The 23,501-nt window shown below is 48.0% G+C and overlaps 1 protein-coding gene and 1 pseudogene across 3 annotated transcripts in view; one reads left to right on the forward strand and one right to left on the reverse strand.

Annotated features, from left to right (window-relative positions):
* Positions 1 to 957: 957 nt before the first annotated feature.
* POU6F1 (POU class 6 homeobox 1) overlaps positions 958 to 23,501 on the forward strand; it is a 28,246-nt gene continuing 5,702 nt past the window's right edge. Inside the window, exons 1-9 of one of the 3 annotated variants that reach the window (XM_081592386.1) lie at positions 958 to 1,211; positions 5,993 to 6,461; positions 11,148 to 11,241; positions 12,816 to 13,011; positions 17,334 to 17,455; positions 18,329 to 18,554; positions 19,080 to 19,333; positions 20,023 to 20,151; positions 20,741 to 20,944. In XM_081592386.1, the coding sequence (XP_081448512.1) occupies positions 11,194 to 11,241; positions 12,816 to 13,011; positions 17,334 to 17,455; positions 18,329 to 18,554; positions 19,080 to 19,333; positions 20,023 to 20,151; positions 20,741 to 20,944 (1,179 nt within the window). In that variant the 5' untranslated portion in view covers positions 958 to 1,211; positions 5,993 to 6,461; positions 11,148 to 11,193. The remainder of the gene's footprint in view (positions 1,212 to 5,992; positions 6,462 to 11,147; positions 11,242 to 12,815; positions 13,012 to 17,333; positions 17,456 to 18,328; positions 18,555 to 19,079; positions 19,334 to 20,022; positions 20,152 to 20,740; positions 20,945 to 23,501) is intronic. The other 2 variants (XM_081592384.1, XM_081592387.1) reach the window with 2 other exon arrangements.
* LOC145545649 (swi5-dependent recombination DNA repair protein 1 homolog pseudogene) lies at positions 8,633 to 9,540 on the reverse strand (annotated as a pseudogene).

Genomic DNA, 23,501 nt, shown 5'->3' on the forward strand with positions numbered 1-23,501 from the left:
CAGTGCCTCTTTCTATCCCTTCCCCTACCTTCAGGATCCTCTTAAACCAAACCCTCCCCGACATCACCACCACCAAAGCAGAACGTTGGGGTTTTTTTTTGCTCCATGCCACAGAACTTTTGTCAATTTTTTACATTTCCTCATCTACTTGGTCAAGAAAGCAGGCAAGCTAGTCTCTAGACAGCTGCTATTGAGGTGTGTAAATGGGGGCTTTCGGGCGCAGGCCCCACGCCTCCCCCCGCCCCTCGCTCCCCGCAGGGTGAGATGGAGCTCGGGCACAGCTGCTCCGGAGGTTGGTTGGGCGCTGGTTTTGGTCTGGCTGAGTTCCCTCCCATTTCTCACAGTGGGGGCCCGGCCTGGGACTTGGGAATGGACACGAACTTGACTTTCAACGTTGAGCAGGGCAACTGACCAAGCTAGAGAGGATAGGGCGGCCGCTGGGAGTTACCGCCCCAACCATAGGCTGACGGGAATGTGGCATAGGGTCCCCAGTTTGGACTTCTGTGCTCCCCACTCTCGCACCTTCCAAAATGAAACGACCTCAGGATGCTCCTCGGAGCGAGGCTGCGTGACCCGCCCCATCGACTTTCCACTCCAGTCCGGGGAGCTAGCCCGTGGGGCTTCTGGGAGCGGGAGTGACAAGGGGCTAGGGTGCCCCCACCATCGCTCGTTCTCGGTTCCCCAGATCCCCTCCCTTCCCTGCCTGCCCGCCCAGCCCGCCGCCCCCGGCGGCTGGCGCGCGCGGTGCAGCATGCGGCAAAGCTCTTTGCATAAATTATGCTCATGACGCAGCAGCTAAAAAAATCCAAGTAGCAGAAGGAGGGAAAAAAAAACGAGGGGGGGGAGGGAAAAGGGGGGGCCGTGGAAGGGGGGGAAAGGAAGAAAAAAATATATATATATATACCTGACCGGCCCCCCCCCCGCTTCCCCTTCTCGCTTCCCAGCCGTCCCCCCTCCGCCCAGCGCAGCCCGCCGAGTCCCTTTCGGCTCTGGCCAGCCGGGGCTGGGGGCCCGGGGGGCGGCGGCGGGTCCCGACCGGCTCCCGGGCCGAGCCGAGCCCAGCCAAGCCGCACTGGCTTCTTTGTCTGCGGGTGGCGGCTGCCCCGGCCCCCGGGCCCCGGCCCCCGGCCCCCTGGCCCGAGCTATGAGATGAATCTCTAATCGGTGGCCGCCGGGCACCCGGGGCGAAGGCAGCTCGGGCTCGGGCTCCGGTAAGTAGCGGGGTCCGGGGCGGGGAGGGGTTTGCACAGAGGGGGAGGGGGCCGGGCAGGGGAGGTTTCGGGTTTGGTTAATATGCAATGCCCGTAATTAGCATAATTTATATATTTATGATAAAGAGAAAAAAAATGCCCCGGGGCCGGGGCGCCGGGATGCTGGGCCGGGGCGGCGGGGAGCTCCGGGAGCTGAATGGCGTGTGGCCGCTCGCCGGAGGCCGGAGACCCCGGGGACCGCGCCCTAGCCTTCCTGCCGGCCCGCGGGGACCGAGGGGAGGAGGGGGCGGCCGCCAGGTGGATCCCGTGGGGAGCTTGGACCTGGCCCCTCCCCATTTCTGCTCCCGGAGCCCAGGTTGGGTACGGACCACGAGGACGTTCTTTACCCAGCCCCCGTGGCGACCGCGAAAGGTTGTCGCCCCACTGGAGAACCCGGACGCCTGGGTTCCCAGCAGTCAAGGTCAAATGAGGCGGCCAGAGCCACCTGTCACAATTCTCTCCAACCACCATCCACCGGGAGGACTGGTGGGACTCGGGGTTAGGGACCAGGTGCTGCTGGAAGGGTGGGAGAGTGGTGGGAGGGTCACTGTCTAGCCGAGCACAAGCACTTCATAAATATTTAATAACAATATTATTATTAATAAATAGTCATCATAATGGACCCGCTATGTGCTCCCTGGGCATCCTCACCTGGCAAGGCCAAGGGAGCCGCAGGGCGCCTTGCAACCTCCACTTTCGCGTTGAGGTCCCCTACTCATTTGTCATTGGAAGCCCCAAATCTTCGCAAAACAGCCTCCGCAGCCGGCTGTGGGGGAAAATAAAACGCGGTTGTGAAGCCTGCCTGGGCTAATGGAAAGAAGCTCTTTGCGGAGAGCTGGGATCTGCTCTTTCAAATTCCTTGATCCCAAAGTAGAAGGCTGGTCTTCAATTGTTCATGAACATATTTCCCACCTCCCTTTTCTTGGTAACACCGTTGACCAGCAGGGCCTTCTGAGGAATAATTCCATGTATTTCGTTTTGATTGAAGTCCAGCTTCTCAGGGTGTTATTTCTGTGATCTGGTATTTCTTTGCATATCTGCTGTAGACCTTCATTTATTTGTTCATTAGGGCAACAAAAATATCCACTCTGTGCCAACTCTGAACAATATAGACAGAATTTGCCTTGTCTTGGAGTTTTAATTCCAGTTTGATGGGTGGGATGAGGATGGGGACAGGCAGATCATAAACATGAAAAAAACAAGATAATATAGAGTGATTTTGTGTGTGTGTGAGAGAGAGAGAGAGAAGGAGATGGGTTATTCTCTTCTTGGAAGTACTACCTAGCAATTAAGAGATGACTCAGAAGAAATTTGCTTTTCTAAGGAGTCTTTGCATTATGGAGGAACATGGGACAAGATCATATCCCCCCTCCCCAAGATTTGCTCACTGTAAAGTCGTAGTAGTAATCTTACACATTTTTATAACACTTTACCATTAAGAACAGTGCTTTACTTCAACTTAAAGCAATTACGTAGTGTTTGCTGTGTGCCAGGCCCTGTTCCAAAAGCTTTACATAAATGTTAATGATTTAACAATAGCCCATGAGGTGGACACTGTAATTTAGCCCCATTTCACAGATAAGGAAACAGGCTGTGAGGTGTTACCTTAAACAGAAGCAATACTCAGTCTGAGACTTCTGCCTTTAAACCCCAAGCTCTTTCTGTGTCAAAATGAGGGTCAGTGAGGCCACAGAGAGAATGGGGCTCGGAGAAACTGGCCAAATGAAGGAAGACTTGGGAATGCAGAGCTGAACTGGCACATTAGGAAGGGTTGAGTGTGACCGGGTTTCTTAAGAACTTAATACTACTTCTTGGAAATCATTTTTAAGTAGCCCTAGTATTGAAAATGAGGGCATGAAATTTGAAATAGGCTGTGTATTTTGAGGAAAAGGTAGGAAATATGAGGAGACTAAAGGGTATGATCTGATATCATAATTTATGTTTTCAGCTCATATTCATTAACCTCTGTTGTGTACCAGGAATTTTATGAGGCTCTGGGATATGATGGTAAGTGGATATGCTTTCTTGGTCCTTAAAGTCTAGTAGGGGAACATACTTCTTGTTATTTTTCACGTTTACCCCCTCTATTCACCCTGCCTGGAATGAATCAAGTTTGGGCATAAGGGGATGGTGGGGGGTGCAGGAGGAGAAACTAAATCTAAAGGTGTCTTTAAAAACAAGTCTTTACTGTTTGACTATATATGTCTAAAATTTACAAATGGTTGGTTGGTAAAGAAGTAAGTTTGTTCACTACTGTCCTGTCTTTTGCCCTTTCCTCTCCTTCTGGCCCATGTATGTGGCTAGCTAGTCTACCAGTAGCTTGGCAAGTCATTTATCTCTGTCCGTGAATTGGGGTTGGGGAAGGTAAATTGATTACTGTTAGTTGCTCAGTCATGTCCAACTCTTTGTGACCCCATGGACTGTAGCCCACGAGGCTCCTCTATCCATAGGATTTCCCAGGCAAGAATACTGGAGTGGGTTGCCATTCCCTTCTCCAGGGTATCTGCCCAATCCAGGGATCAAATCTGGGTCTCCTATATTGCAGGCAGATTCTTTACCATCTGAGCCACCAGGGAAGCCCCAAAGTGAAAGTGTTAGTTGCTCAGTCATGTCCGACTCTTTGTAACCCCATGGACTGTAGCCCGCCAGGCTTCTCTGTCCATGGAATTCTGCAGGCAAGAATACTGGAGTGGGTAGCCATTCCCTTCTCCAGGGGACCTTCCTGACCCAGGGATCAAGGTCTCCTACATTGCAGGCAAATTCTTTACCATCTAAGCCACCAGGGAAGCCCGTTTTTATTTCTTGGCCACACTGCAAGGCATGTGGGATCTTAGTTCCCTGAACAGGGATTGAACCTACACTCCCTGTGTTGGAAGCTCGGAGTCTTAACCACTGGAACGATTTGGAGCAGAATTGAGAGCTTCCGCTTTCCAGTGTGTCCTGGTCTTTGGGGGCCAGAGCAGCCCCCATCAGCCTTCCTCCCATTTCCTGAATGAAGGCTTAGTGTGGTGTCAGGAGAATAGAAATCAAGGTGATGTGACCTTGAAGTTTGAATCTGCCGTGGACTGTGCCCTTGGGCAAGTCACCTGACCTCTCTCCATCTCCATTTTCCTATAGATAAAGATGGGGATCATTGTAAGAATACAATGTTAAGTATTTTACTTGCATGATCTCATGAAAAAGTGAAAGTGCTAATCACTCAGCCGTGTCCTACCCTTTGCTACCCCATGGACTGTAGTCCGCCAGGCTCCTCTGTCCATAGAATTCTTTAGGCCAGAATACTGGAGTGGGTTGCCATGCCCTTCTCCAGGGGATCTTCCTGATCCAGGGATTGAACCTGGGTCTCCCACATTGCTGGCTGATTCTTTACTGTCTGAGCCACCAGGGAAGCCCTAATCTCATATCACCATTATAACAACCCCATAAGGCTTGCCCATTTAATCAGCATTTTAAAGATAAGGAACTTAAACTTCAAAGAGATTCAGTCATTTGCCCAGGATGGCACAGCTATTTCATGACCAAGCTGGGATTTGATCTAGGTTTTTCTCCTAAGCCTATTTGATTATCTCTCTTTGATCATCAACTTTCTCTTCAATAAAAATGGGGATTGTAATAGCTAATTGTTATTTTTGCTTTATACAGTAATTCCAAGATAAGCTCTCTTATTATTTATCCCTGAAAAAAACGGAAGTAATCTGCCCACTTGTCACACAGGTGGTCAAGCTTTACTATGTGTTTGCTCTGTGGCTTCATGGGACTGGTGTCAAAATTGGATAATAGTTAACAGTTCATATTTATTGAACCCTTACACAATTTACTACAACGCTTAGTTATTCCCGTTTCAAACATGGTGAGTGAGGCATAAAGACCTCAGTTACCAAACTTAGGTTCCTAACTGCTGTACTAAATTTAAATGAGACAATATATGTAAGGGCTTCCTTGGTGGCTGAGATGGTAAAGAATATGCCTACCATGTAGGAGACCCAGGTTCAATATCCGAGCCAGGAAGATTCCCTGGAGAAGGGAGTGGCTACCCACTCCAGTGTTCTTGCCTGGAGAATATGTGAATTTTTATAATAGCTACCATCTTCTGAGCACTTACTATGTTGATCTAAACATTTTATGTGGATTAATTTATTCAGTCTTCATAATAGCCCTATGAAGTAAATGCTATTACTCTCATTTTTAGAGATGAGGAAACTGAGGCAGAGAGGTTAAATAATTTGCCTGAAGTCCCACAGCTAGGGAATATCAAAGCTGAGATTGTGAACCCAAAAGTCTGTCTCCAAAGAGAGTGTAGTACTATGCATAAAGGGGCTGGGTCCCAATAAACTGTTTTTAAAATTTATTTTTAAATTGAAGTATAGTTGATTTACAATGTATTAATTTCTGCTGTACAGCAAAGTGACTCAGTTATACACACACATACTTTTTTTTTAATCTTCTTTTCCAATATCATTTATCCCAGGACCAACAAACTAGTAATAATGATTAACAGTTTTTTATTAATCATTAATAGTATTTTTATTAATCATTAATAATGATTACTTTTCAGCAGATGGGAAGGGAAATCTATGTCCTGGGGCCAGAAATGGAGACGGGTGGGAGAACATACAGAAAATCCATCAAGCAAATGAAAACTTGAAAGATGTAGCAACCCACCTGAAGATTGATGGTTTAAGAACAGAGCAGATGATGCTTGCATGCAAGAGGGGATGTCATCTTGTGTTCCTTTGCATCAGGTACAGCTGCATGGACCATGATGGAAGTCATAAGAAGTGGAGGGATTCTGGGTGCCCTGGAAGGGAGAGCCAACAGGATTTGAAGAAATCAATATAGATGGAAATATAAGAGCAAAGGCAAGGATGACAGCAAGGTTTTCAACCTGAGCATCTATGGAAGGATGAAGCTGCCATTTGCTGAGATGGGGAAGGCTGCAGGCTGGTGGAGCAGGTTTGGGGTGCAAATCAGGAGTTTGATTTTGAATATGTTAAGGATAAGATCTTGTAAGCAATCAGTAGGTAGTTGGATTATATGAGTCTGAAGTTCCCAGGTGAGATCTCAGCTGGTGGCTGTCAGGCTGGGTGAGACCACCTCAGGAAACCATCCTTGTCTGGATAATCCGGCTCAACTCCAACTACCAGTCTGTACTAATCTCCTGCTTCCTGCTTCCTGTCCTTGTGATCTTTTTAGATGGCAGCCCTGCAGGAGGTAAGTTGGTGCACAATTTAAATGTAGAAGTGATGTAGAGCTGGAGATGCTGATGTCAACAAACAATCTCATGTGAGAGAATTATGTCAAAAATTTGAAAGGTAATTTCCCATAACAAATGTGACTTTCAATTAAACACCAGTTAAACTCATTCCATTCATTCGTTTAATCCACGTGGAATACTCTCCACCCCCCAAAATGACTATAGTGAGAGGTACTTTACCTCTTGGAAACCTCAACCACATTAAGTGTAAGGTGATTAAAATCACAGAGATGAGTCTGCATTAAAAGTCTGAATCTCATACAACAAATTCCATTTTCCTCTACATGTCACAAGATGCTTCATGTACTATCAAATTTTATGTCTGAAACACATGCCACCCTGGAACAAGGGGCAAAGGACCACATAAAAGTGCATTAGATATCCCTTTAGTGTATCTTCTGCCACCCTCTATTCATCCACCATGACACTTAAACATACTATATTGTCGTTATCTTTTTATTTCCTTGATGCCCGTATTAGACTGTTGACTTCTTGACAAAGCTGCTGCTGCTGCTAAGTCGCTTCAATCGTGTCCGACTCTGTGTGACCCCATAGACGGTAACCCACCAGGCTCCCCCGTCCCTGGGATTCTCCAGGCAAGAATACTGGAGTGGGTTGCTGTTTCCTTCTCCAGTGTATTAAAGAGAAAAGTGAAAGTGAAGTCGCTCAGTCATGTCCGACTCTTAGCGACCCCATGGACTGTAGCCTACCAGGCTCCTCCGTCCATGGGATTTTCCAGGCAAGAGTACTGGAGTGGGGTGCCATTGCCTTCTCCGTGACAAAGCTGGGGAACATGCTTTTTCCCCACTGTATTCCCAATGCCCAGCACATAGTGGCCACTGAAGTATTTGTTGAATAAACAAAGGACAAAGCATTTCAGGATTTTTCTTATAGGATCTCAGGCTATTCTAGGGGGTTCTGATTTGTTTTAGACTTCATTGCTCCTCCTGGTTGTCTTGGAAGATTACCTAAGCCCAAAGCAGTTCCCAAAGGAGAATGATGAATAGAACCAGGTCCTCTAACTCCGTTTCTGCCACTGAGAGTCCTGGATGGTCCTGGACCTCTGGATTTTTGGGTTGGAGACAAATGCCTCAGTACCTGCTGTTTATCCTCCCTCCGAGGCTGCCTGTGTTTTTAGATGCTAGCACAGGAGAGCCAGGGACAAGTGAGCCATCTGTTAGCCTTGCCAGGTTTGATTCAGGTATTTTTCAAACTCAACTCACTGGAGAAAGAAGGCAAAGGGGCATGCTGTGGCTGGGCACTGGCTCCTGTCCCAGCTTTAACCAAAGCAGCTCTGCTGTGATCTATGTATGCACTGAGGTTCTACTTCTGGGGTAGTCATGGGAGCCCCTTCTCTCAAAACTGACAGGTGATCATCTCTCTTCATTGCTGTCAGGCTGTGGACACTGCATGACATCATGAGCTCAAATGAGGCAGGCCATCCAGATGTACTATTTACTACAGTCACTGGAGTGAAACCCCTAAAACCCCTGGGATCAGCCAGCAGTGGCACTCCTAGATAAATACCCCCATATTGAAAACAGGTGTTCCAACAAAAACTCGTATACAAAGATTCATAGATGCACTATTCGCAGTAGCAGAAAGGTAGAAACAACCAAAATATCAATCAGTGGATGATTGAATAAACAAAATATGGCATATCCATACCGTGGGATTTTTTTTTTTTTGACATATGAGTTTAATTATGTGCTAGACTATCCAGATGGAAATATATGATAAATGGATGGAAACAAGAGTCATAAAATAAGAGAGGCCAGCATTTTTAGACTCATTTAGGTTTAGACATTTATCAGGTTGGACTGCTTTTTAACATTTACAGTAAAACTTTTTTTTTTTGCCACAATATACAGAACAGTGTATTAAAACTGACTTCCAAAATTGTCCAAATTATTTTTTAATCACTATTTAAAATTTTCACATATTTATTTAAATATTTCCTTTGGCAGATTTCTCCAAAATACTGAAACCTTATTTTAGAACTTGGTTTATATTTGGATAATAACAAACTTCATAAATTGGTGTTCATCAGGATACCTTCCTCTAAGCTCTAGTGGTTTATACCTTCTCTTTAAAATGTGCAAGTATCTTTTTTATTATGTTGTCATTCTCAGAGATTCTCTGGAGAAAAAATTATGAATGAAACTCTTATGAATTCATCTTCATTTCTGTTACAGTGGAGCAATTTATCATCTTACCCACAGTGATCTATCAACTGGGTGAGGTTCAGTTTCTTGTCCTTTTGGAACTTAGTTGACTGCCCCTCACAGAGCAACATCTAGCTACAGTGTCTTTGCTTCCTTATTAACAACCGTAACTGGGACAGGTCATCCTTTGAGTGATGCATTTTGACTAGTTTTAACCTCTGAAGATCTTTCTCTGGAATCTCCTTCACTGATTTGGCCAATTTGGCTTTTTCTTCATTTAATCCTTGTTTGGAAAGATTCTCATTCACAAAATCGTTTTGGAGGACCTTGCATGACCCAGTATCCAGTGATTTAGATTCATATGCATCATTTTTTGTTTGTTTGTTTTTGGTTGCGCCACGTGGCATGTGGGATCTTAGTTCCCTGACCAGGGATCCAACCTGCATCTGTCTCCCCCTGCCTCCCTAGACTGGAAGTGCAGAGTCTTAATCACTGGAAGACCAGGGAAGTCCTGCATCAATATTCTTTAAAGTATTTTTCAAATATAAACTCTTCTAACTCACTGTGTGTTTAAAATTTTCTGGAAATTCCAGTTTTTCTTTTGCTAAGGATCCTGTCTTCTCTGAAAAGATCTGATTGTTTTTTTCATTCTCGACTTTGAGATGCTTTACCACTCCATTTATTTATGAGAATTAAATGAAGATCTTGTTTTCCTTAATTGCCCTTTAAATGTTGCACTCATAGGTTGTTTTCTTGAACTATTTGTATGGGGAGGTGGTGGATTAGCATAGACCTACAGAGTGCTGGGTAAAGTCACAGCTGAGTCTGATGGACTTTTCATCTTGGAAACGAAGTCTTGGTTTACCTGTGCCTCTGCCTTCCCTGGAGAGTGAAAGAGCCTATACAATGAAATTTTATCCAGCCGTGTAAAGAAATGAAGCGCCGATACGTGCTATGGATAAACCTTGAAAATATTCTGCAAAGTAAAAGAAGCCAGACACAAAAAGTCCCTATATCAAATGATTCCATTTATTAATATATGAAATAATAGTGTTAGTCTCTCAGTCGTGTCTGAGTCATTATGACTATGGACTGTAGCCTGCTAGGCTCCTCTGTCCATAGAATTCTCCAAGGAAGAATACTGGAGTGGGTAGCCATTCCTTTCTCCAGGGGATCTTCCCAACCCAGGGATTGAACCCAGGTCTCTGCATTGTAGGCAGATTCTTTACCATCTGAGTCATCAGGAAAGCCCATGTGAAATACTGAGAACAGGCAAATCCAAAGAGAGAAAGCAGATTCGTGGTTGCCAAGGGCAAGAAAAGAGAGTAACTGCTAATGGGCATGGAATTTCCTTTTGGAGGATGAAAATGTTCTGGATCTAAATAGTGGTGATGGTTGCATAACACTGTAAACGTACTATAAATGTACTGAATTCCATTGAGTTGTACATTTAACTTGATGTCATGTGAATTTTACCTCAATTAATCAAATAACAACAACAAAATGAAGCCCAATGAAACAAACCCAGGGGTAGAAGAGGAGGAGGAAGAGAAAGGTGAGGCATCTAGAACACTTCTCCAAGCTGAGTGTCTTCATCTATAACATGATGATGCTAATGCTCCCATACCCCAGCATGAGCAGGGATGAGTAGTACGTGAATTAGTATTCCATAAAATGCTTAGCACAGTGAGCACTCCGAATAAAAATGTTAGTTGCTTCTTCTCTATTTCAGTGTCTAAAACCAATTGTCCTAGTTATTACCTTTATTTCTTGTGACTGTGGTTAGTGGCTCCAGCCAGACCGTTTGTTTTCACACGGTCTTCTCTCACTCACTGCATGTGGCCGCTGCTCCACCATCTGGTATGTTGTCCTGCCTCCCATGTTAAAGGCCAGTGTGGTTCTTGGGCCACTGCCGCAGAAACCCCTGAGGGACCCACCTACTGAATCAGACTCCCTGGAGATGTTTGGTCTGGGAAAATTGGGGTGGGGAGTCTGCAGTTTTAATGTGTTCCAGGCACATTAAAGTCTGAGACAACTGTTTCAATTTATTCCTATCTTTGCCATCTCTTCTGGGGAAGTCTGCTCAGACCACTCCCCTGAGAATCGCTGTGATACCCAGAGTGCTCCTTACTTGTGTCTGGTTCTGAGTGTCTGGGTCAGAGTCACTTTGGTTTTGCTGGGTCTGCTCTTTCCCATTGGACTGGGGAACTCCCGGGGACAGACGTCTGCTTCCCCACCCCCATTCTTCTTGTTACCCTGGCTCCTCCTGAGTGTAGGTTGTCCTAGGATGCTGCAGGAAGTCAGACATTTTAATTTTAAAATCCTTAGACTCCTATTTCCTTCACTTCTACACATACCTGAGAGAACCTAGCTTCTCTCTCTGCCTACCATTCTACTTCTGACTTTCTGAGATGATATGGAAATTGTCTTACGTTGTCACATCAGCCTTTGCTTTTCCCATCTCATCTCACCCTGCAGAATGTGTAGGTGTGGGCCAGCCCCCACCCCACCCTGACAAGTGACCATGGATCCTGGAGCCGGGCCAGACTCATCTCTGACTGTCAATGAGCAGGTATCTTTTCTAGCAGGAAGAGGTGGGGGTGGGGAGGGGGAGGGTGATGGATTGAGGGCTGTGGGCAAGGAGGAAAACTCCATAGAGCCCCTTGTTGTCTGTTTCTTACCAACGTTCATGATCACTTGACCCATCCAGATGTGGTTGCCAGCTAGGATTTTTCAGGGGCTGGGTTTGGGGACTTTAGTTTTGACTTTAAAAAGTGAAATATGTATAAGTTAATATGGGGAAAGATTTGGCTATCAGGGAACTTATTTATTTTTCTTGGTTATATATCATTTTCTAATTTTTCCTTCAATGACCTTTTATTACTTATGTAAATTTTTTTTTAATTGGCCATACCTTGTAGCTTTCAGGATCTTAGTTTCCCAACCAGGAATCGAACCCAGGCCCCTGACAGCGAGAGTACCAAGTCCTAACAACTGGACCACCAGGGGATTCCCTTATGTATTTTTTATGTAAAAATACTTCTGTATTTTTTAAAGGAGAAAAAAAGATTAACAACTATTAAAATGTAATTGGAGTAAAGTTTCTCATAGTCAGGTTTGAGTCAGAAAGGGAACTGCTTGGGAAGGTTATTTCACTCATACTCCCCTGATGGGTCACATAGTTGCTTTTTTCCAGCAGAGTCTCTGGCTGGATCCAATTTTCAGTCCCAAGGAGTGTGTGGTGGGAGTGGCTTTGGGCCCAGGAGAATCGCAGGGAAGGCCTGAGGCAGAGCTTTTTAATGTCCCTGATTCTTGAATGACCCAGGGGGGAAGCATGTCAGTGCTGGAGGTAAAGCACTAAGTGCTGGCTGTCTGAGCAGGAGGGAAGAGCCAGTGTTCCAAGGAGGCCCAGGGGCCACCTGCATCACTGGGCATGGGGGCTCCCCTCGAGGAGGTGCCAGGTTAGAGCACGCACACACCAGATGGCACGCTGGAGCAGCAGGTCTACAGGGTACAAAGCTCCAGTCCAGGAGGACCAGCAAGAGGCCGTGCCTTCAGAATTCCTGACCCTCACTTCAAGAAGTTAGCTTGCAAGGAAATCATGGCCTCTAACCTCAGGGTTTTGGACATTAAGGAACCATGAACTTCAAAAGTTCCACAGCATCCTGGAGCATTCATTTTCCACTCCTGTAATGTTTGGAGGGACATGCAGAGGGATTCCTGTCTTGTCCCAGCTGAAGCTGTGGGTCCTGTGTTAGGGGTCATTGTAACCACACTCCAGTATCCTACCAGCCAAGAAGACATCCTGGCAAGGCTGTGGGTGAGGCCATTTACCAGTCCCTGAACTGAGAGCTAAAGAGAGAGCAAATAAAAATGTCTTCAAGTGGTTTCTCTCGGTGGGACTTTTTCTAGCTTGTGTCAGACCCTTCCCCCTGTCACCAGGGCCTGCTCTCTCCTAGCACTTCCTTCCCTGGAATCAGGGAGCTCTAGGCTCTGGGAATTCTCACAGAGCACACAGTTCTCAGGACAGGAGGTCTGCAGTCTGAGATACTCTGTCCTCTCTGCCTCAGTCACACCTAGAGCTCTAGCTCCCCAGAGGCTATATCAGCCTCTTCCCCTAGCAGTGTCCCTCTCCTCTGTTCACAGGTCATCGTGATGTCAGGCCATGAGACCATCCGAGTTCTGGAGGTTGGAGTGGATGCCCAGATCCCTGCTGAGGAGGAGGGCAAAGCACTGGAGGCTGTGGCCACCGAGGGCTCCCAGAGTGGAGGCCGTGCTGAAGCTGGTGAAGCTGCTGGTGAAGCTGGCCCAGACAACCCAGACTCCTCTGTGGAGGCAACTGGTACGAGGCCACTGCTCCCAGGGCCCATTGCTCCACCTGAGTCCCTTCCTGTGTTCCCCCTGGGGAGCCAGCATGAATCCCAGGGGGGCTAGGTGGCTTTAGGGGTGTGTTGTCTTCCTGTCCACTGGGCAGGCCTCTGGTCACAGCCTGTACTGCTGTTCAGCTCCTACGCCACTCCTCAATCCCTGGAATGAGGGACTGTTTTCTGTTATTTACCGACCTAAACTGGGACAGGTCAGGTTGAGGTGGGAGGAGAGTGGTGGGGCCCAGCTGAGGGGATTGAATTTTCTTTATTTTCAGACAAGGCTTTCCTGGGGCCCCTGCTGCAGCAGAGGGAAGTGAGAACAAGCAACAGGTTCCCTTGCTTGATCGCTCCCTGAGGGAGGACCAGCTTGTTCCTTATATGGGGTGAAGGTAGGGATGTGTCCAGGGGTCAGGCTGAAAGGGTGGCTTAGGTATTTTGCCCACCCCTTAGGTGGTGTGTGCAGGGGGCATGCGCAGTCCTCTGCTTTTGCTCTAAGCTCTTCAAAAGTGGCCGTTGGGTTTTTTGATCTCTTTGTATCTTTTGTTCAGAATTTGCCGTAACTGCACATGCACACCAACGGGATTGAATTAACCTCAGAGAGGACTCCCAGGTCTAAACCAGACCCTCAGGCTCAAGGCGGAGAGGACCTAACCTTTAGGATACTGCCAGCCCTTGCAAATCAGTACCTTTTATGGTGGAGCTGGGAGGTGCCAGGAGCTGGGGATGGAAGGGCATCTTACCCACACTGGGCTAAGAATGTGTGTTAGGGAGGGCCTTGTAGAATCACAGCTCCTCACTCCTGGCTGGACTGACACGTGCCTAGCCTGGTGGGCTTATCTGGGCTGTTTTTCTCCAAAGGTGACTTTAGGGCATGAGTTTGATTCTCCTGCATGGGGAATGGATGTGGCTGATTGACTCACACTGTCTCCCCTAATGACCCTACAGTACATACAGCTGTGAGATGGCCAGGCTGTTCTAAAAGCTGGCACTGGTTGTAGGCACTGCTTTCTGGGCACAGGGCACCCTTTCATTGACTTTCCTCAGTAACACCTTGAGAATAGACATCTCTTTTTGCAGAAAGCCTGGGGCCTCCTTTGCCAGTTCCCCCAGAAAGCCATGGTTCATCTCACTTTGCCTTCTGCTGAACTTCACCACTTCCCTAGATTGGTGATCTGGTTGGGGGAGAAGGGGTGGGCCAAGAGGAAGAGCCATGAAGGAGCAAAGAGAACAGAAAACAGGCGAAAACACTTCAAGATCTCACCTCCCTTACTGTACTTGCAAATCAGTATATAGATCCATCTGGGATGCTGGTATTTTATTTTTTTCTCCTTTTGAGTAAAGGAATGACAAGACACATTTTTCCTTAGCCTGGCAATGTTCTGCTTCCTTGTTGAGGAAGGGTCCGGGCCCAGTGTCCTGGTGAGTAGGCAGGAAAAACAAGGATTCTCCATCTCGGCCACCCTTTCCATTCCTCTCCGTTGTGGGGATGGAGCCCCTTTTCAGGAAATCTGGGAGGTTTTCCAGGTTTGCCCACAGTTCTTGTGTGTGTGTGTATGTGTGTTAAGTTGCTTTAGTCATGTCCAACTCTTTGTGACCCCATGGACTGTAGCCCGCCAGGCTCCTCTGTCCATGGGATTGTCCAGGCAAGAATACTGGAGTGGGTTGCCATGCCCTCCTCCAGGGGATCTTCCCAACCCAGGGATTGAACCTGGGATCTCCTGCGGCTCCTGCACTGCAGGTAGATTCTTTACCATCTGAACCATCAGGGAAGCCCCCTACAGTGCTTACCTTTTTTTTTACCCTTTTATCCACGTTCCATATCTCATTTCTTCTAGTGCCTTAATTCTATTCCTTACCCCAAACTTACTCTCAGAAATGGATCCAAAACCAGTAATTTACACCTTAGCATGAGTGTTCATGGTCGTGTGCATCTTATTCCAGAAGTTTATATAATGAAGCTTTTCATTAAAGTCTTCTTTGTAAAGGAATTTTAGTCATGGTCAAGCAGGTAGGGGAGGTATGTTAGTAGTAATTCCTAAGAAGTTGCCAGCTTAAATTGTAGCTTTGATAGAACGTTTCTGCATATGAAATATTGAGAAGAGTTTCCTCTTAAAACTAAGTAATAGAAAACTTTTTCCAGATGAAAAATGAATCTAGTGATTTGTGTCACTCTATTACCCAGACCTTGTCACACATATGTATTTTTATAGGTGTGGCCCCTGAGGGCAGGCTAAATAGTATGACACTTACCACCATACTATTTCATATTCTGTGTCCTTTATTAACAGATTCACTCACTGATTTTGGCTTTGGCTATTATCAAACTCCCTGGTTTTTTCATTGTCATAAACAGCTGCTTTGAATGGCCCTTTTGTTCTAGTTTTCTTTGAGGTGTAGTCCACTAAAATTCCTTTTGAAGAGAAATGAATTGTTTACACAGTAGGAAATCATTACATGGGAAAACACACAAAACCTTGCTATCAATGAGAGGAAAAGTAGTCGGCCAAGAGGTACCACTATGCCTCTGAAGCCAGAAAAAGAAATCATGATAAAATCTAAACTGGATTATGCTGTGGAGAAACAGGTACATTGTTGGTGATTCCACAAATTGGTTCATTCTTCCTGAAAAGCAGTCTAGCAGGAAGCAAAAAAAACAAAAACAAAAACAAAACCTGAATGTAGGCGAATCCTAGATCCCATAGTCTTACTCTGGAAATGTATCCTAATGGAATGACTTATTTCTTCAGATGGTAAGCTTTCATCACTCATGCTTGTTACATTTCCTCAGTTTCCTTTATAGGTTTCATCACACTTTAAAAAAAAATAAACAATAGCTGATATTGTTGCTTGTTTTTATTTATTTATTTGGTTGTGTCGGGTCTTAGTTGCAGGACATTGGGTCTTTGTTGGTCCTTCACTGTGGCGCATGGACTCTCTAGTTATGGCACACGGGTTCAGTAATTGCAATGCCTGGGCTTAGTTGCTCCACAACACTTGGAATCTTAGTTTCCCAACCAGGGATTGAACCTGCGTCCTCTGCATTGCAAAGCAGACTCTTAACCACTGGACCACCAGGGAAGTCCCGGTTTCATGACACTTTGTCAAGTAAAATATTTTTTAAATTCTCAGAGGTTCAGATTATCCTTATCTTCTCTTTTTTTTTTTTCAATAGTTAGAAATATATTTCCCCTTCACAGTGGACATAAATCTGCTGTTTGGTTTTCTTTGGTATTTTATATGGTTTTTGTGGTTGCTTGTCTCTTTCATCCTTGAAGCAATCTGGATTTTTAAATTGTATACTGTGAATAGTCCTGGCTTAGGTTGGTGCCTTTCCAGATTAAAACAGGAGCTGGGAATGCATGCTTGGAAGGATCTCTAGTTCAGTGGTTCCCATTTTGTCCATGTGGTGTACCACAAGGGAGCTTAAAAGAAAGAGAGAGAGATGTGAGGTTGTCGGCCTCCACTCCTGGACATTCTGACTCAGTTGGCCTAGAATAGAGTTTGGAAACCTATGCCCAGCCATCATTAAGAAGCCACTCATCTGGTCTAACACCCAACACCTAGACTCCCTGTAATGTCTCACTATATATTAAATAACCCTTCTCCATATTGTTATGTGACTTTGAAGAGTTTTTCTGGTAGGGGTCCCTACCTGACTAACTCCAGGTAGGGAAAGGAAGCTCTCACTTGGTTGAAAAGCTACAATTCATGGGAAGCTCCTTTAGAGCCTCCTAAAAGCTGCTCATCAGACTTCAGACCTCAGGGAATGGCAGAGAAAAGTTATCTGGCCTGGAGAGCCCCTGGGATCCTGAGTGTGGCCATGACATGTCACTTCCTAGGCTTCACCCTGCAGAAATCTTACCCCTTCCCTGAGTCAGCACTGCATCCCCAAAGTAGCCTGCAGGTAGAGTGACCGTTGATCCAGTTGCTGGATGAGCCAATCAATCCCATTGATTCTGGCTTCTCTCTCCCTGACACGTGTTCATTTCTACTGCTGGTTATGTGATAGGTCCTAGCATCCTACCAAGCCAGGAGACATGAGGCTGATACCCAGCTGTGCCTGGGTCTGCATTTTCTTCATCTACATGTGGGACGAGGGTGGTCTACCTTCCAGGTCTGGCACAGGGCTCTCCAGCCTCCCATGCTCACTACCAGTAACTTTGGGGCAACTCCCTCTTTGGGCCAGGGAAGACCAGAGATCACCCTTGGTTGTGCAGAAACACAATGTGGGACTGAGAGTTGTCCCACTCACAGCAGGCTCACTCCTTGTCCCTCTCTCTCCCAATGCTGCATGAAGTGAAGTCGCTTCCGGGGATGCCTTCGAGCCCTGCCCCTGCCGTTGCCACCTTCAGCCAAGCTCCATGCCAGCCTCAGGCATCACAGACCCTGACGTCACTGGCTGTACAAGCTGCCCCCCAGGTAAGGGCCACCCCAGGGAGCTAGACAGAGGGCAGTGGGCAAGAGCAAGGCATGGGATAGCCAACATGGGCTGGCCATGGGGTCTGGGAATTTCAGGAGGCAGAACAGGGAAGGGGCTGTGGCTTGAGGGAGGGAATCTCCTACTAGGGACCCCTGGCCTTTCCCCTGTCCCAGAGCAGGCCCCCTGGGAAAAGTAAATCTGCATTTGTCAGGTAATCCCCTCGGGTCCAGCAAGGATTATAAGATTACAGTGACTCCTTCAAGTCATCTAATGATTGAATGCATGAATACCCGTGTCAGCCCCTCTAGAGGGTGCCTGGAAGAGTTAATAGCTCCTCATTTAGAGCAGAGGGCAGCCCCAGCACAGCAAGAAGCTGCTCCAGGGGCCTCCAGGCAGACTGAGCACCCTGTGACATCTTTCACTGCACACACAGATATCCAAGGTGTCCATCAGGAGTGTCCTCCATTATAGCTTCCCAGAGGCCTCTGTGGGCCTTGATGACTCAGTTCCACCAGCCCCTGCCCCTGCTTCCTGATCACAAAGCATTGGTCCCGTGGGCAAAGACCCAGGGAAGGCTTAGGAGGCAGCCAACCATGGTGGGAGAGACCTGTGACCCTTTCTGATCCTTGTGCAGGGCTGGGCCCTGATGTGGGCTGCTTCTCCAAAGATTGGATAGTCCAGTCCAGGTCCCTCCTCAGGGATGGGCCTCCAGCTAGGGCTCATCTCTTCCCTAACCTCATGCAGCCTTTTACCCCCTCCCCTCAGAATGCTTTGTGTGTGCTCAGCTGGGTCTAAGAGACCCAGCGTTTGCGCTGTTGATGTTGATTTTTTATTTTTTCTTTTCTTTTTTGAAATCTTGTTTGCTTTTGCAGGTCTTGACTCAGGAAAACTTAGCCACAGTTCTGACAGGAGTTATGGTTCCAGCAGGGGCAGTTACTCAACCTCTTCTTATCCCCATCAGTATTGCAGGTCAAGTGGCTGGTCAACAGGGGCTGGCCGTGTGGACAATTCCTACTGCAACCGTGGCTGCCCTCCCAGGACTGACCGCTGCTTCTCCCACGGGGGGAATTTTCAAGCCACCTTTAGCCAGTCTCCAAGGTAACGGCAACTCTCCCCAGGACTGCACCAGGCCCCCGCCACCTTCCACTACCTTCCCTGCTCGTGTTTGCCATGTTGGACTCTGAACCCCGCGGCCCTCCCAGGGCAAGAGCCCTGGAGTCTGGATCTGGTGTCCCAGGCCCCCAGCCACAGAGCTGCTGCACCACATCAGGACTCTAGGCCACGACACCACGCTGGCCCAGCAGGCCTGTCTTCCTCCAGCCAACTGTCTGGGACTGCCCTTCCCCCTACGCCAGACCTCACCCTGTGACCAGCCTCCTGAGAAGGACTGCAAGAAGATTCCACTTCTGGTTCTGAACCTACACATCTCCAGGCCCTAGGGAGGGGGGATGAGAGATGTTGGCATGTGCCACCCCTGCAAGGATCAAGGGAATCACAGCAGCCTGTGCCCCCACCCCAGTGCCCTGACCCCCGTCTCGTTCTTGTACCAGATCCCTTGGGATTGGAGCTGCTCTGGCCTGCGGCTAGGCATTTGAGCGCCTCTGTCTCTGCCTTGCTCCATAGCAGCTGCTGTGCTGAACACCGCTCTCCCGGCGCCTGTACAAGCCGCCCCACCAGCCCAGGCCTCCTCGCCCGCCCAGCCCCGACCACCGGCCCAGCCCCAGACGCTGTTCCAGCCCCAGCCACTGCTGCAGACCTCACCAGCCATTCTACCGCAGCCCACTGCTGCCACCGCCACTGCCCCCACCCCCAAGTCTGTGGACACCCCCACACAGATCACCGTTCAGCCTGCAGGCTTCGCTTTCAGTCCAGGAATCGTAAGCTGCTGCCCTCACCCAAGGCTCAGCGGGGATGGACCGGATCTCTGGCCAAGGGTGAACCTGACCCTTCCCATGGGGGAGGATAGAGGTGGAGGACCAGCCCCCTGAATGCGGCTCTTTTCCAACACTTCGACAGAGATGGGCTCCTTCCGAGGCAGCTGCTAGCCCATGCATCCCAGCCAAGAGCAGACAACCTCTGCCAAGAGGGCTGGCCCAACCTTCCAGAACCTGAACCATGGACCAGCCTTGGAGGGTGGGATGATGTCTGGGGATTGCAAACTTGTGAGCTGTCGCTAAAGTGGCGCTGGAGGCTCGCAGCCCCGTGCCAGTGTCTCTGTCCAGTGTGGCTCCTGGTTTGGTAGTGGAGCTGTTAGGCATGAGTAGATGGCCTTTAGTTAGATGTAGCTAGAGGCACATCAGCCTCTCCAGCCCAGCCCTTCTACTCTCCCAGGGCTGGCCTGAAAGATTAGCTCCATGACTGTGGCCCCACCCTTCCCTGCTCACCTCCTGTAGCCCCTGGCCCTGGATACCATTCAGTTGGTAGACTTGGGCTTGCAGCCCACATTCACATCTGCCCAGCATCGGTTACTCCCCACCCCTACCCCAATACCCTCAGCCCTCTTCCTTCTGCCTTGGGCTCTTTCTTGCCCCATTGCCTCTGAGCAAGGCTCTTCCTCCACCCACAGATCAGTGCTGCCTCCCTCGGGGGACAGACCCAGATCCTGGGCTCCCTCACCACAACTCCAGTCATTGCCAACGCCATTCCCAGCATGCCAGGGATCAGCAGTCAGATTCTCACCAACGCTCAGGGTCAGGCAAGTGGTCAAAGCCAGGCGGAGGGGTGGGGACGGTGGAGATGCTGGCTGTGGGGGAGGGGCAGGACTGGGTCATAGAAACTCAACCAGGGTGAGAAGTTGCTGTTCATTACTGCCTGTGTGAAGCTCTCTGCTGACACTGAGGCCAGGCGGGGGCATAGCCCCCACCCCAGCCCTGGCGGTGCTCACTCTAGTTGGGGGTTTTCATTTAGGGAGCCCTCGCTTTGTGGCCAGGTTCTGTGCTAGGTGCTTTCTCATACATTATCCCACTTCATTCTGAGTACAACCTGCTGGGTGGAGATTTTTGTTCCCATTTTACAGGGGAGAAGGCTGAGGTGCGGAGAAATTAAGCTAGTTAAAGTATGGCAGAGCAGAGCTTCACATGTGGACCCATTCCTGCTCCCTCATGGCTCTGGAGAGAATAGAGAAGCAGCCCCTAGAGTGTGAATCCTTCACTTTACTGTGAAGAAACTGAGGCCCAGAAGGGTTAGGTGACTTGTCTAAGTCCCTTCCTGCCAGTGTGGGGATTTGGGTTGGGGGTGGAGCTGGACGCTACCCTCACACTTGGGGTCCCTGTGTTTCCTCCCAGGTTATTGGAACACTTCCTTGGGTAGTGAACTCGGCTAGCGTGGCGGCACCAGCACCGGCCCAAAGCCTGCAGGTCCAGGCTGTGACCCCCCAGCTGTTGCTGAACGCCCAGGGCCAGGTGATCGCGACCCTGGCCAGCAGCCCCCTGCCTCCTCCTGTGGCTGTCCGGAAGCCAAGCACTCCTGAGTCCCCTGCTAAGAGTGAGGTACACGGGCTGGGTTGGGGGAGGGTGGCAGGCAGTGCTGTCAGACATGAGCGGCCTCCCTCCAGAGGGTGGGCAGGACATTATTTTCCAAAGCCCCTGGGAAAGCAGGATACCTCCCCAAAGTGGAGGGAGGCTCAAGGTAGAAGGTCCCTTTGGTTCACATGTGCTCTGCCTGGAAAAACACCACCACCAGCCCTACCCCTTACCCTCACACACCAAACGTGTATATGTGCCCTCAGAGGCCAGTGCCACTCTGAGAAGGCCAGAGAAGGGTGGTCAAAGTAAACTGGGCCTTGGGACTTCCCTGGTGGTTCAGTGCTTAAGACCCTGTACTTCCAGTGCAGGGGATACAGGTTCGATCCTTGGTAGGAGAACTAAGATCCCACATGCTGCAGGGTGAGGCCAAAAAAAAAAAAATGTTAATTGAGGCTCAATCAACTCCAGGGTGAACAAATTGCTGGAAAGGCCCTGGGAGGTTCGTTCTGCACCCTCCTCCTCTTCACCCCTTCATCCCTACACCCCTCCTCCACTCTGCACTGTGGCATCGATTATTCCCTCACATGTTCATTCTAGGAGCAGTTTTTGAGTGCCTGCTATATTCCAGTGCTGAAGATATAGAGATGAATAAGATGCCCTTCCTTGCCTTAGGTAGCCCAGCATCAGAGACAATTAAAGTCAGTGTGGCAAAGGCTCTGATGGGGCAGGATAAGGTGCTTTAGGAACCCAGTCTGCTGACTAAGGAGTTTGACAAGGCTTCACAGAGTACGACGTTAAACTAATCTAAAGGGATGGGTTGGATGAGAGATTCTTCTACTTCGACAGAACTGCAGAAAGTACAGTGTGCCAGAGCAGGGGTTCTCAAACTCGAGTGTGCCGAAGAACCACCTGGAGGGCTTGCTAGGATGCAGATTTCCAGGGCCCACCTTGGAGTCTCATATAGTAACTGGTCTGGAGTGGGGCTGAAGGATTCACATCTCTAACAAGTTCCTAGGTGATGTTGAGGCTTGTGGTTCTCAAATGTGATATGCTGCTTCCCAGCTTCATTGAATAACCTCAGCCTCATTTATAGAATGGGAATGATAAGAGTACCAACTTAAGTTATGAATGTTAAAGGGTACATTACACGGAAGGTTGGTACACAAAGTGAAATGTGTGTAAAATGTGTAAAAAAATGGTGCTTTTATCATTATCACTATTATTAGGTAATGGGGAGTCACCGGAGAGTTTTTAGCAGGGAAGTGGCTAGTTAGATGTGTATTTTAAAAATTCCCTTTGTTATCCAGGTGGAGCCAAGAATTGGACTGTGGTGAGAGTTGAGTCCTATTTGTTGTTGTTCAGTCACTCAGTCGGGTCCAACTTTTTGCGACCCCAGGGACTGCAGCATGCCAGGCTTCCCTGTCCTTCACCATCTCCCAAAGTTTGCTCTAACTCACGTCCATTGAGTCGGTGATGTCATCCAACCATCTCATCCTCTGTCTCCCCCTTATCCTTCTGCCCTCAATCTTTCTCAGCATCAGGATCTTTTCCAATGAGTCGGCTCTTCACATTAGGGAGCCAAAATATCAGGGCTTCAGCTCCAGCATCAGTCCTTCCAGTGAATATTCAGGGTCGATTTCCTTTAAGATTGACTGGTTTGATCTCCTTGCTGTCCAGGGGACTCTCAAGAGTCTTCTCCAGCACAATTCAAAGGCATCAATTCTTTGGCCCTCAGCTATTAGGAGACAGCTTAAAGAATTCTAGCCAGAGACAAGGAGCTCCAAACAAGACCCTGGGGATGACGAGGGAATGACTTTAAGCTACCAGGAAGCAGAATTCAGGGAACAAGGCCCATCCTAGAGAAATCTGCACTTTCAGGAAGCTTAAAAAAAACATACTTCAAATACTGATTTCATATATTTATCATTTATCCTGATTGTAAATATGATATAAGCTGTTTATTAAAATTCCAATATTATGTATGATGTTAAAAAGTAAAAATCCCTTCTAACTCCACTTCCAGAGATAAATTCTGTTGACATTTTGCTTTATATGACTCCAGAATATTTTTTCTTGAAAATTCATATTTTTTTTAAAGGAAATATTCCATAAAAATTGTTTTTCACCTTACTTTTTTTTTTTCTTTCACTTAGCACTGTGACTCAGAGGTCTTCCCATGGCAGTTATTAAGAGATATTCTTTTTCATGGCTGCACAGTGTCTTACTGTAGTGAGGTCCCAAAAGTCATTTGCCAGTTACCTATTAATGGATATGGAGTTTTCCCAGTGGCTCAGAGGTAAAGAATCCGCCTCCAATGCAGGAGATGCAGGAGATACTGGTTCAGTTCCTGGGTGGGGAAGATCCCCTGGAGAAGGGCATGGCAAGCCACTCCAGTATTCTTGCCTGGACTGTCCCATGGAGAGAGGAGCCTGGTAGGCTACAGTCTATATGGTTGCACAGATTTGGAAATGACTGAAGCAACTTAGCACACATGCTTGCACGCATTAATGGATATTTGGGGTGTAGTGGCTCTAGAATCAGGTTTAGGTTTCTCCTTTGAGGGCAGAGACTTGAGAGCAGT

This window comes from Giraffa tippelskirchi, chromosome 4, assembly GCF_054371585.1.
Source record: "Giraffa tippelskirchi isolate mGirTip1 chromosome 4, T2T-mGirTip1v1.2.pri, whole genome shotgun sequence".
Classification (NCBI taxonomy): domain Eukaryota; kingdom Metazoa; phylum Chordata; class Mammalia; order Artiodactyla; family Giraffidae; genus Giraffa; species Giraffa tippelskirchi.